At 43.8% G+C, this 13,657-nt stretch overlaps 2 protein-coding genes across 7 annotated transcripts in view; one reads left to right on the top strand and one right to left on the bottom strand.

Annotated features, from left to right (window-relative positions):
- The window catches only part of TBC1D16 (TBC1 domain family member 16), a 33,662-nt gene extending 33,480 nt beyond the window's left edge, over window positions 1-182 (bottom strand). For 3 of the 6 annotated variants that reach the window (XM_055696665.1, XM_055696725.1, XM_055696718.1), the window contains exon 1: window positions 49-182. Coding sequence is in view for 1 of the 6 variants with exons in the window: in XM_055696740.1 (XP_055552715.1) it covers window positions 49-80 (32 nt within the window). In the remaining 5 variants the exon portion in view is untranslated. The remainder of the gene's footprint in view (window positions 1-48) is intronic. The other 3 variants (XM_055696691.1, XM_055696701.1, XM_055696740.1) reach the window with 3 other exon arrangements.
- Window positions 172-13,593, top strand: CCDC40 (coiled-coil domain containing 40). The gene is made up of 20 exons (XM_055696652.1): window positions 172-310; window positions 597-722; window positions 1,431-1,544; window positions 2,014-2,182; window positions 2,384-2,538; window positions 3,038-3,121; window positions 3,210-3,429; window positions 4,266-4,423; window positions 5,265-5,387; window positions 5,771-5,892; window positions 6,636-6,879; window positions 6,987-7,169; window positions 8,473-8,718; window positions 9,474-9,687; window positions 10,264-10,433; window positions 10,557-10,648; window positions 11,228-11,348; window positions 12,005-12,193; window positions 12,441-12,599; window positions 13,215-13,593. Exons 2-20 carry the CDS (start codon window positions 624-626, stop codon window positions 13,458-13,460), a joined length of 3,108 nt encoding a protein of 1,035 aa, XP_055552627.1. The 5' UTR covers window positions 172-310; window positions 597-623; the 3' UTR covers window positions 13,461-13,593.
- Window positions 13,594-13,657: the final 64 nt, after the last annotated feature.

Raw genomic sequence — 13,657 nt, 5'->3', positions numbered from 1 at the left:
CCCCCCCTCCACCACCAGCACGCCCCGCCCGGCCTCCGGCGCCGTTACCTGCTGCCCCGCACCGGGGCAGGCGCGGCCATGGCGGCCGGGACGCCGCGGGTCTCGCCTGGGCCCAGCGGGCAGCGGCGGGCTGAGGTAGTGTGGCCCGGGGTAGGGCGGCCCGAGCGCGCTGTCCCCCGCCTCCCCCACGGGCTGAGATGGTGCGGCCCCAATCCCCCTCCGCGGGGTGAGGTGGTGCGGCCCACAGCGCTCACGTGACCACGTGTTGACACGTCGCCTGGCAACAGAAAGGTGGTGCTGCCGGCGGCGGGTGAGTGCGGGTCTGGGCCGGCCCTGCCCTGCGGCCCGGTACCGCCCGGCCTGCTACCGTCCGGCCCGGTACCTCCCTGCACAGTACCGCCCGGCCTCGCGGCCCGGTACCGCCTGACCCGGCCCCGCGGCCCGGTACCTCCCTGCCCGATACCGCCCGGCCCCGCGGCCTGCCCGCTCCCTGGCTGCCTGTGCCCAGCCCCCGGCGGAGGGGCGGCCTGCTGGCGGCGGGCCCGAGATGCCGGGCTGCCGCTGACTCTTTCCCCCGCGGGGTGCTCTGGTTGTAGGCATAGGCCAGCCCCAGCCTCAGCCCCATGGAGGAGGCCCCCGGTGCCGCGGCAGAGGGATCCGAGGTGGAATTCGTCTCCACTGAGTGGAATGTTATCAGAGTTCCACCGCATCTTGCTATGGAGGTGATTTCCTTTGAAACGTCAGGGCAGCGTGTTCCCATGGGTTCCTTACAGATCTACCTCTTCATGGAAGCAGTTTCAATAGGAAGAAAAGCAAACAATTATTGCAGTCTTGCCCTGCCTATAAAAAAAGTCACTAAAAAGTAAATCTAGTTACTGTTGTGTCAGCAGCATCTTGAAGTATGAGTTTCTCTCTCTGTTCTTAGATAGCGTATTTCTGCTGTAGACGCATTAAAAAGAAAGCTATTCACATTTCATAGATGTGCATACTTGGGCTCTTTTTTTGAGGTTTGTTGGTGTTTTCTTCTTCCATTGGTATTGCACAATACTTGAATTTGGCAAATGATGATATGGGTTAAAACAATGTCTTTATAAAAAGGAAGAGGAGAATAATTTGGCTACATGTAGTGCAAGCTGGAAGACTTTCTTTAATAAATCCCTAAGGGCTTTTTTTTTTTTTTAATAGATGTGAGCTAGAAATGTGAAATTAGAAGTGGTTTGTAGAATTTTTGTCAGGATCTTTCTGTCTTAACACTAGCTGAGTGACCATTTTTGCGAATGAGATTGAACTTCTAAATTAAACCTTGACAAAAAGTACTTGTTACAATACTGTAGTGTTAACATTAAGCAAACCCCACAACCTGTTGTTAAGCAAACCCCACAACCTGTTATAACCCTGCTATTCTGCTTTTCACCTGCATTGTATACTAGGCAATAGAAGCAGAGAATGGGAACAACAACGAAGAGGAAGAGTCCGTTCCTCTGGAAGACCAAGCAGAAAGAGAGATCTGTGGAGCTACAGAGCTGTTTGTTGGCTCTGCAGAAGTGAGGCACTGTAACAATATATGTAATCTTATTCACAGAACATATGACCAGTATTTGTAACTTAATGTTCTCTGCAGAAGTGAGGCACTGTAACAATGTATATAATCTTATTCACAGAACGTATGACCAGTATTTGTAACTTAATATTCTCCTGGTGCAGTTTTATTACTGCAAACACAAACCCAATCAGAATCGGAATAGAGAGGAGCTAACTGGTCAATCACAAAGTATACAAAAGCTCTGCCAAAACTGGAGAGATTCCTTTGTTGTGCTGTATATGTGTAAAGTGTTTTTTTTAATCAAGAGTGACACAACTTTGCCAGTGTATTTGTGCACTAATTTGAGAAGAAGACCCTCTTGTTGATTCTTTGCATTTTTCATGTCTCATGATGACAAAAATAAGCAGACTTTTAGGTGCAAATAGGGTTAGATTGAAAAGCTGTTTCAGGTGATGGATTTTATCTTTCAGGAAAAATCTCCTGAGACTTTCTCAGACAAAGTAGAGTTTGACAGATGTCCTCCTGAACTGGGTGACATGGAGCAGCCGATAGCAGACAGAGGAAACCCTTCCCTTCCTTCAGGAGCTCCTCTGCAGGCATCTGCAGTGTCAGTGGAGTTGAGCAGCTGCACAGAGTCAGGTATCATTCAGTTCCTTACTAACAGTACAATACTTGATACCATCTGTCAAGCACAGTTTCTAGTTTTCTCCCTTTCTGATCATTGTTAATGCAACTGGAGGCATAATACTGTGAAACCTAAGCCTTTATCTTTTCCCTTTTTTGGGTGGTGGTGGTAGTGGTGTCCAGGTAACATTGGAAAACCCATTTCTCTCTATTCAGAGTCTGCCTTTGAGCAACTCCGTCAGTTTACTAGTGAGAATGGTGACGAAAGAAAGAAAAAGGAGTGCCAGCAGCATGGAGCTGAGGAAGACGAAATAAGCAGAAGTGAGGAAACCGTAGAAAAAACAGAACTGGTTGTCTTGGATCCAGAACATGTGAGAAGCCCTCAAACCTTGTCCTTCGCAGACTTGATATTTTTATTTGTATAAAATGTGTGAGGTAAATTGTAAGCAGTGGCTTAGCTGTGTGCTAAAACTACATGCTTAAAAATCGCTTCTGTGAAAGTACTAACTTCTGACTGTGTCTACTGCCTCAGTATTAACCCTGAAGTTGCAGGTTCAGAAGTGAGCAATGTAGTGGGTAAATCTGATACTCTTCAGTACTCCTGAAAGAGAAGTACTTGCAGCAAGAGTGAGTGTATGGGTTCTCAGATGTAGCTCTTCTGATATGTTTCTGACTTTCAGATATTCTCAGTAGTCACTTTTTGATGTCAACAAATACCAACTGTATAATGCTTCTCACTTGCTCTAGTGAGTGTCTATGGCAGAAAATAAGATGCTTTATTTAATTACTCCCACTGAGTAGCAGTAAAATTTCTTCATAATTTATTTACACAAATATGCTAAAGTTTATCAATGTCATACTTCTTTACAGCCTCTGATGAGAAGATTCCAGGCTACTCTGAAGAATTACCTTACTAAGCAGATAGAAGAAGTGAGCCTAGAGCTTCAGGAACTGGTACATGTCATTCTTTCTTTGCCTTCCCACAGCAGCCCATCCCTGTCCAAGCTGAAGTGAAATGGCTGATTTCCTCTTGTTTTTGCAGAGGACAGCAGTGAAGAAGAGCAAAGTACAGAGGGAAGAGCTTGGGGTGATTCTTTATGGAGAACAGCAGCAGCTGGCCCATCTGCAGATGGAACTGGAGAAGAGCCGTGACCGCTGTTCTCAGATGGCCACAGCGCGTCTGCAGCTGGAAGAGGAACTGGAAGGCCTCAGGCTTACTTATAAGAAGATGTGTCAGAACAGAGATGATGAATGCAAGAAAGGTGACTGAGGCAGTTCTTGCAATATTTCCTAATTCTAGTACTATGTGGAGAAATGAATTTGAATGTAAGTCAAGCATTGGATTGAAAGTCACAGTAAAATTAATCTGGAATAATGCACTCATCAAAAAGTTTCACAGATATTCCTGGTTGCCATATCATTTCTATTGTTTCTAAGACCATGTTGAAATGCTGTACTTTTCTTAGAAGGTCTTTAGGATTAAAACTGTTCTGTCACATAGGCTGTTCTGTGACTTAGCAGGAGGAAAATTCCCGTCGCTCTGTTGCATCTCTGCCAGGGTGTGATGAGACTGAAAAGGCTGTAGGTCATCAGGGGCATCCAGGAGTACGACAGCACTAGCCATGTGGCAGCCCATTCCAGCCAAAGAAATGGACTTGATTAATTCTTTTTGTTGCAGGCATCTGGACAGGAAACAGTAAAACAATTACAATGGCAAGGAGAGCTAAGCATTAAAATAAATTGTTTAGAAAATTTCTGCAGCTTATTAAAAAATTAGAGAAGCATTCAGCAGATTGAGAAAGAGACAGTTCTGTTTTGGGGCAGAGGAGTGGATACATAGCCTCCTGAGGCATCTTCTTTGATTTCCTGGGATTCTGTGTGCTGGGAATCAAGGAATTGCTTACCAAGATTTTTAGCTTTGCTTGTGGAGCTGTACTCCAAAGCTGATGTAAATTCTTATTTCAGGGAGGGCTGATTTATCTGGTAGGTGTGCAGTTTTTGCTTTGGGTGTTTCTGTATTTCTTTCTTTTTTGTCTCTGTTTAAAGTGTATCCTACAAACATACTTCTCTGTAAATATTTTTCCTCCTGCCTCCCCAGTGTCTGCAATGCAGACCCAGGTTGAAAACCTCGCCTTGCGTCTCTTCTACATGCAGAATATGGACCAGGATATGCGTCATAATATTTTACTAATGAAACGGTCAACAAAGAAGGCTGAGGCAGAGAAGGTCCAGGCTGAGGTGGAGAAGAAAAAACAGGTATCAAGTACTGTCTTCTTTAAAATAAATAAATAAATTAATGCAGATGACAGCAGTGAGTCTTGGAGGATGTGCTGCCTTGTCAGAAGGAAGGCTATAGTGACTGAGTCATAGAAGATGTGTGAGGACATTTATCCCAAATAACTGGGGAGGTGGGAACCCACAGTTATTTTGAAAAATTAGAAGGATCCCCATCACCAAGATAGTGGCATGTAGTACCCAAAGGTTTTTGACAAGCCTTTTAATAGAAAATCACTCTTCGCTCAATCAAAGGGGGGTGTGGGGGCAGAAAGGTATTTAGTGAAGAGGTATCATATGTTCAAGTCTTGGAAAATTATTCTGAGTCACAATGAGTTTTAGGATGAACAACGAACTTGGAAAATGTGCTGGAGCTCCCTCTGCTGCCTTCTGCTTGCAGCAGGGCCCAGACTGATTATTGTTAATGCAGAATTGCATGCAAACAGTTGAAATTAGATAGATTTAAATGTTTTTTAACAATGGATTTTAAAACATTAAATGATTAAGATTCCCAGCAGCTGGAGAGGTGGCGCAATATAATCTGTGCTGACAGGAATGACTGCTGCTTCAGATCAAAAGTATCAATTTACTACTGCAAATGGAATAATAAAAAAATCAGCAAAGAAGGTTTCAGTCTCTTGAAAGTTGTCACTGCTGCATTTATGAGCCATTTTTATACTAATGGAAAAGTTTCAGTAGGAATCAAATCTAACCCAGTTGCCAATTTAATTCCTTTTCTAGCCTATGTTATTCTGGTGGAGTGTAGTTGGTTAAGACTGAGATTATATTACTCATCCTGAACTGTTTGGCTCTGACTCTTTAGGATCTTCTATTGGACCACTTAACAAGAAAAGCCTGTGAACTACAAGAACAGATTGTTCTGTTTGAAGCTCAGTTTGTGGCCCAGGCAGAGGACACAAAAGTAATTCGGCAAGCGGTAAATGAGGTAGGAGGGTGCTTTTTTTGCTGCTGGTTAATATTTCCCCCTGGAGGGACTGACCCCTTTGGCTCATGCTCACGTGGTATGTACAATGTAGGCCAGAATTCTACAGTTTGTTCCTGTTTGGGGAAATGAAGACAACTTTTTTTTCTTCCTCTTTTCTTTTCCCTTTGTCCTTAAGAACTGCTTGTAAACCCCACCTTCTCAGTATTTTTTTTTCTTGCAGACCTATGCTCTGTAGTCTGGTGTGACAATAAACCAGACAGCTGTTAGTTGAAGCTGTTCCTGCCCAGCATATTATGAACAGAAAAAAATACTGCATTGTAACAGGTATTTGGGTTTTCAACACAGTGTAGATTCATCCTCTCTACCAACTCTCTCTTCCCTAGGCTCGTATGGAAGCACAGGCTATTAACATGGAGAAAAAGCGACTGATGAACCAGTGGAATAGTAGCTTGGCTGGAATGAAGCAAAGAGATGAAGCCTATGTTGCCACACAAGAGTTGCTGAGGTACAGTATCTGAAACAGCCCCAGGAGAGACCTCGAATAATTTGGATAGGAGGGATTCTTAAAGGAGCAGTATGTCTTCTGTCAAGTTTATCACTGTATGTGCAGGATATGTCAGGCAGAACAAGTTTGCTGCTCTAAGGCACATAATAAGGTTAAAAGATAAGAAGCACAGTTCTTTGTTACTGTTTTCCTTTATCTGAAACACAACTCTCCCTCAAAATGTGTGAAGTTTTTAAAGCTGTTTAGAGTTATTCTATTCATATTTTATTCCTTTAAAAGAGTTCCTTCACCTTTGAAGCATCTCTCAATACAAAAAGTTAGACATCAAGGAGGATTTATCTGTCACTTTCGGTTAGGGTTTTTATGATGCCTTTAGAAATCTTCAGGAAGACCTTCCTATTGTTGCCAAAGGAAATGTTTACTTGGTCTGGAGTCTTAAAGCTTGACTGATTCTCCGAGAACAAACAACATGCTTTTATATGGTGGCATTCTGGTAAGACTGGGGGGTAGGAATAGGACTGAAAGAAGGAATTAATTTTCCTACATACCTTTCCTTTTAAATCTTAATGTCTCCATCCATCTTCTGATGACTCAGCACTGTCACAACAGACTAGCATTTATAAAGATCTTCCTTCTTGACTGTTGTTGCTGCAATAGCATGTTTGAAAAGGGGAATTTGTAGATGACCATTCAGCACACATATCAATCCCTGTGATGATTTTCCATCCTCTTTGCCTCTCTAGTAAGTACAAACATGACCTCGAGCTGCTAGAAACAGACATCCATGCCTGCAGAAAGTTCATCAGGAAAGAGGAGGAGAAGAATGAGTTGCTTGTCACCATCCTGAACCGTTCACAGAGCAATGCCAACACAACAAAGAAACTGATTGCCCAGTGCCTTTCAAGGCAGGAGGCCTTGAAGGTTGAATGTAGCACCTATAGTCGCATTCTCCATGAGACAGAGCAGGCCCTCAGTAGGACCAAGATGGTGAGAAGACTCCATGAAAGAAGAATCTTTTTGAATTGGACATGGGTATTTAATACCCCTCCTCAAACAGTTGTAGTGATCCTGTCTCTGTCTGCCATATTTCTTAGGATCAAGCTACTCATCTGGATGAATTGTTATCCATCAATAAGGATATAGAGAAAGCAACTGATGTCAAAGAACAGATGGAGAATGAAATCTTGGCAAAGCTTCGGGACCAGATGATGTCCAGCAAAGCTACAAAGTACTTCTCACAGCTGACTGCAAAACTTCACAAGAGAAAAACAGATCTGGTATAGTGTCTCTTCTATTTGGGAGGACAGGGGAAGGAAACCACCTGGAGAAGTGTTTCTCAAGTGTGTTTTGTCAGTGTCTTCATTCTGGTTTTTGGTTCTGCAACTGAAGGTCTGTTGGGTTTGTGACTCCAATTTGTTTCTTCCAGCGATCCTATTGCAGGATTCTGGTATATGTGAGAGAGTTTGGCCAAAAAGGCCTGTCACATAACATACTATTCTTTATTTATTAACAAAATACAGCAGAATGATAAATCATGGGAGTATTTACTATAAAGTATTACCAGTTCTTTCGTATTAGAGGAAGACGGTAGATAGGTGGTACTTCTATACTCCACATTAACTCGTACCTCTATACTCCATCACGAAACATGATACAGGCATGCTCTCTGTTCCTAAGTAAGGATTACAATCCAAGGAACAGTCAAACCAGACCCACAGATCTTAATGGCATGATAAGCTGCTCTCTTTGGGAGTGTATAACTGGTACAGATAGAAAAACTAGAAGGTTCAGCATAGTATTTATCATACCAAGTTGTGTGGGCTGGAACTGACACAACACACTCACACCTCTGTATTTCTGTGGGTTACTTCAGCCTGCCCCAGCTTTTTTAAATCAAGGGCATACCTTAAGTAACTGGAGGACTTCCAGTACTGGCTTCCATTGTGAGAAAGGCCCCTTCACCCTCCTTCCCAACAGATACACAAACAAGTGGGTATTTCACGTTGACTCCTATTAGTATCTGTGTTGAATATAGTACAGAGACTATGGACTTGGAAAAGACCAAATTGTAACCTCTCACAGTGTGGTCCAGGCTGCACAGAAGTAGCAGACGGGCTCTTGAAAATTACCGGGTTGTATTCACACTGCACTCAAACAAAAAGGCATGCCCATGCTTTCTGGCTAGTACAGGTGTTGTTAGGTGAGGGATGTGTTTGTCAGGTATGGTGGAGAAAGTACAATAAAGTAATGTCCTACTACTGTTAGCCAGACAACTAGAGATATCTGGGCAGGGAAAGTAATTGCAAAGTGGTGAGTATGGTCTCTTACAGGGTTTTGGGATATTTAGGCTCCTTAATGCTTTTCAACAGCCTATGGCAGAGGTAAATATTGCTATCTCCTGTAAATAGATGGAGAAACAAAGGTACAGAGAGGGTAAGGAGCTTGCTTACAGCTTGTGTGCTACAGACCTGAGAGTAGAATCTAAATCCCCTGATTCCTGTGCTTTGATAAATGGGCATTACAAATCAATGACTTGCTACTGGTGACAGTAATTTGTTTTCTGTCTGTTGATACTCCTAGGAGGTGCGTTTTTCCAAAGTTGAGAATGATATGGCCCAGGTTATTCTGGATGCAACTCATACCAACTGCAGGCTGACAATTCTCCAAAAAACACTCTGTGAGCTGGATGAGGAAGTAAAAAATATCTGTGATTTGATCAGCTGCAGGGAAAGTGAGATTGCAAAGTGCAGTCTCCTGTCTGAGAACAAGCAAGGGATCATCAGCCAGTACAACAAAAGGTTGGAGATGATTCTTTCTCAGCAAGGGGTATGTACTTTTATGTTTGCCCCAAATTTGATTTTCTTCTTTGTGGTGACCACAGATATCCTTGATAAATGTAACTGCAGAAGCATCAGAGAGTTAAAACTTTCAGGCATCAGTATGGTGATTTAAAAGCTGCACTAGTTAATGTAAATGTTTACGTTTGTCAAACAGTTCTTAATGCATGCAAAGAGGAATTGGCATTTGGGAGTTGTGAAATGAGGGTGTGCCTAGCACAGATTTCTGCAGGGAGTTGTCTGCACCCGATGAAAATGTTGCGTGACATCAATACTCTGGGAGTAAATAGAATCTCATTATAAAATCTGCAAAGACTGATGAGGGGAGAATGGAGCAAGCAGAGTGACTTCCATCACTTGATGGTTGGCCCTGCTCAGATGATACCGTGATCTGTCCCTGGCACAGTGAGCCATAAGACCTTTACAGGTACCAGTGTGAAAACGAGTACTACAGCGCACGCTTTTGAGTGTCCGGATGTACCTGTTACAAGAGCTGAGGCAGGCCTTCCGTCACAGTGTCCGAGAACCATCGGGGCTTCTGCTGCATTTATTCCTGTGAGGTCAGGAATGATTAGTCCCATCCAACTCATGGGGAATGGAGGCAGAAAGTAACTGACAAAATAACAGTATAGCTGAAGTATTTAGTAGGCATCTCAGCAGTTGGACCAGCCTTCTGCAGTGATGCTATAAACAAGTGCTCCAGCAGCTTCTGCCTGATTTATCTCAAACCTTGCCCTCATACAGGGGCAAGAATTTGGACCATTGGAAATTTTGATCCATAAGCTGACCAAGCAGATAGAAGAATATGATTCTGAGGTGATGACATTACAGAAGTCCTGGCTCAATCAGCAGAAAGAGCTGGTCAAGTTAACACATGAACGGGAGGAACAAATAGCCTCCTTGGACATGTTAAAGAAACAGATCACAATAATGCAGCAGAAGAAGGTGCACACTGAAAGTAAGTAATTCCCTAACTCTTTCTTAAAATGTTAATCCGTGAATGGAGGAAAAAGTGAGTGAAGGCTTACAGACAGGTAATGCTAGACCTTCACCAAAGAATGCCCTCAGTGCTCCTACATATGTGACCAATAATGCAAACAACCTCAGCACTGCACCGTGGGGCTAAAAGCCAGGCACCTTCTGCTGTTTTGCGTGTTGTTATTTCCTATAAGGATTGATCCTGCTGTCTCAACTGACACAGTTGAATGCTAAGTGACTGCATCACCTGTTATACTTCTTAAATAAAGTTTGCAGGTAGTTCGTAGGTAAATGTCCCCACCAATGATAGCACTTTCCTTGGCTAAAATTAATTCTTTTCCACAGCAGTCTCCTTCAAAACCTTATTTGATTTTTGGGCTTGTGGAAAAATGTTTTGGCTGGGTATGTGGGACACAGGTGGCTCCGCACACAGTGTTGTCTGGTCTAATAGCAGTTTGTCACACCTTGCCTGTATTCCACCCAGTGTTCATGGGGAACGGTAAGACTTTTTTTCCCGTTTTAAGACTTTTTTTTTTTTTTTTACATTAACCTGTAGATGAAATTCAGCAGGAAACTAAAGAACAGAAAGAGATTGAACGTCACATGAAGAACATGTCAAATGACTTGATAAAGTTGAATGTGTTGATCAACAAGAAAAACGGCAGCTGTGAGGAGCTGCAGTATGGCAACATTATTGCAGAGAATGAGTTTGTACGCTCTCTCAAGGTACAGAGGCTTGACATCTCATTTCCAGGTCTTGATCTCCCATGCAGATCAGAGGCAAATAGTGACCCTGTAAAACTTTCTCAGTCTGACAGTCTTGTATTGTTTCACACTTCCCAAATCTAGGCAGCAGAAAAAGAATTAGTTGAGATGCAGGACAGGCACAGTCAACTGACTGAGGAGAAGGAAAGACTCCTGAACAGCCTGTTGGAAGCAGAGTAGGTACCAGAGAGATTCTTGCTTTGTGCCACAGTCTTTGAACTTTAATATTATGTGTCCATGTTGCCTTTCTTCTCCAGTCATCAGACTGAACCAGCACCAGCAGATGTGCTTCTGTCCTTGGAGAAGATGAGTTTAATGAATTTTTGAAATGCAGAAACTGAAAGCGGCTTTAGCTGTCCCTGGAATGAGCAAGAGCCGAGAGGATTTTGGCTTTAACAATCCCAGCATGCTTGCTTATGCTGGATGTTGCCAAGATCTGCATGCTATCTCTTCTGCCAGGAACTCAGAGCCAGTGGGCCACACTGGGCAATTAATTGGGGTCCATCAGCCCCCTGTCAGTCTAGGCATGCCTGTATTTACAGTCATCATGCCATTTTCTAAATTGCCGAGCTTCCTGCCCGATTTCATGCTGCTCTGTTGCTGCCCTTTTACATGTCCCGTTTGCAAATCTTTCGTTGCTGCCAAACCATTCAGCTCTGTGTTCAGAGTTGATCTTGGGAGTGTGCTGCCACTGATGTACAGAGCATCCTTTCTGTTGTTTACAAAGACATTGCTTTCCCTTTCTGTTATTGAAGGCATCAAATCAAGCTATGGGAGAAAAAGATCCAGCTGACAAGAGAGATGCGTGCAGTGGTGGATTCTGAGACAGGGCAAGGCGAAATGCCAGCCATGAGAAGAGAGATTCACAGAATGCAAGTAAGGCACTGGGAAAGAGGACTGAGGAGCTGCACACAATTTATTCAGATTTGGAGTTGCTGAAATGTGAGGCAGGAGATGAGAAACAGGCTGGAGAAGTAGTATCTTTGAGGCCATAGCAGTATTGGAAATCTTACCACCCTGCAGCTAGATTGAATGAAATACATCCAGCACGCATGCACTTTGTGTTCCATGTACATGCTGTGTAATAGGCTGCAGCAGCATCTAGATACACCTGAGAAACCTATTTAAAATGTAGTATGTCTGCCACCTTGTTCTATGACCCCAATTTATAAGCAAAGAAACGTTAATTGCTAAATATTGCATCATCTTAATAAATGGTTAGGGAAGTCTTTCTATCTTCTGGCAAAGCAACTCTTCATTTTCATTCTCAGGATGCTTTTGCTCTTCTGCTATTGCTAACGAGTTCCAGTGAAACATTTTGAAAATTATTTTAGATGAGTTGATACTCCAGCCCTCTGGCTTTCAGATCTGCACAGGGCAAACTAGGTTTGGATTTGGAGCTAGTTTGGCTTGCCAGTGCTCACATGTCACATGTTTCTGGTTTATGTTGATGGAACGTACCACACAGATTTCAGTTAGGTACCACTTGTAAACATTATTTTCAGCCTATTTTGTATCTTGACAAATGGCAGGTTCGCTATGGCCAGCTGATGAAGCAGCAGGAGAAGATGATTCGTGATATGGAGGCATCTGTTTCTCGTAGAGAGGCGATAGTGATTCGTGGAGAGGGTCAGAACAAAACAGATAAGAAACGTATCGTGAAGAGCGACTTCCACCGCAAGAAACAGGAGCTGAAAAAGAAGATCAGTGAAACCCAGAAGGTGAGCAAGTAAAGCAGGGCTGCAAGAATTCACATAACCTGTATTTGCCTTGTAATTAGCACCGGTGAGCAATTAGTATGCGATGTCGGTACACAGACACTGTGCCTGCACAGGTACAGTACCACACAGGGGATAGGTTTTGGAAATTCGTTTTTTTTTTTTAAAAAAAGAATCCTGGGAGTATGGCTGGGAATGCAGCTGAACTGAAGATCCAGAATCTGCCATTTCCTTTTCTTCCATTTACTAGAATGCTCAAGGCTGCAGTGAAACCATCCTGGAGCTGGAGAGCACCCAAGCGTCCCTTAGTGCCGCCTTCTCAGAAAAGCAGCAAGAACTGTGCAGGCTGCAGGCAGAGTGCCATGGCCTTGATTCAGATGCAGAATGTCTTCGGAACAAGAAACGATGGGTGAGCGCATCCGCTTCCTTGCAGCACACGAGCCAAATGGAACATGGAACCTGCTGCTTTCTTCTGTTGCCAGCTCCCTGTCTCTGTGTTGCCACCGTCCTGAACCGGGCATGCTTGGCATGTAATTTTAGAAACACTTTATGTTTACTGAGCACATTTTGAGGGCTCATAGTGGCCCTAAATTGATTCTGCAGCTGCACTTGCGTGAGGCAGCATTCACCTAGGAACATCAGCCTGAAGGACATTGTATCTTGAAAATATCTACTAACAACTATCTTTTGTGAGCGCGAGCTGGCTACTCCTACGTATGTTACAAGTTTGAGAGCCAGCTCAGGGTCTTGAATGACCCCTGGGGAAGTTTTGAAGTCGGTGAAACTCTGCCCTGGCAAGGGTTGCCCTGTATGTGCGGGTGTTTCTTTGATGTGCAGAGTTCTGTGAGCTCAGATGGGGATGCTGTTTGGCTGTCGTTATGGGGACGTCATAGCACTGTCCTTAAGAAGCCCTTCTGTTCCACAGTGTGACAGTTAGAAATCAATGTGATTTGTGTCACAGGTACTTAGTCCTTTTCTGTGTGCAGTCTGCTGCCAAACCAATTCCCGTTGTTGCTCTCCTCAGAACCTTTTGGAGCTTGTGGCCTTACAGACGCGCCAGAAGCATCTGCAGGCGCTGAAGGAAGGGAAGTACGTGCCCCTGTGCCGCACTGAGCAAGCCCTGAGAGACAAGCAGCGGCAGCTGCAGGCCCGGCTCCAGACGATCCGTGCCATCGTCCACCAGGTCCAGCAGGAACATCCTCAGCACCACGGGGCGCTCCAGTGGCTCGCTCACTGCTTGGAATCCCGGCTGGGCCCCCAGGAAGCCTGACAAGACACAGACACCCGCCTGCACTTGCTCTGGGGCTGCAGGCTTGGTAAATAAACATAAAAAAATAAACGTGTAGAGTATAATATTTACCATACAAATGTATTTTATATATATTTATCACACAAATGTATTTTATATATATCACATGAACATATTTTATATATCACATAAATACATAAATATATTTATAATGTGAA

This window comes from Falco cherrug, chromosome 1 (genome assembly GCF_023634085.1).
Source record: "Falco cherrug isolate bFalChe1 chromosome 1, bFalChe1.pri, whole genome shotgun sequence".
Taxonomy (NCBI): domain Eukaryota; kingdom Metazoa; phylum Chordata; class Aves; order Falconiformes; family Falconidae; genus Falco; species Falco cherrug.
This window is presented reverse-complemented; position numbering and strand designations above follow the sequence as displayed.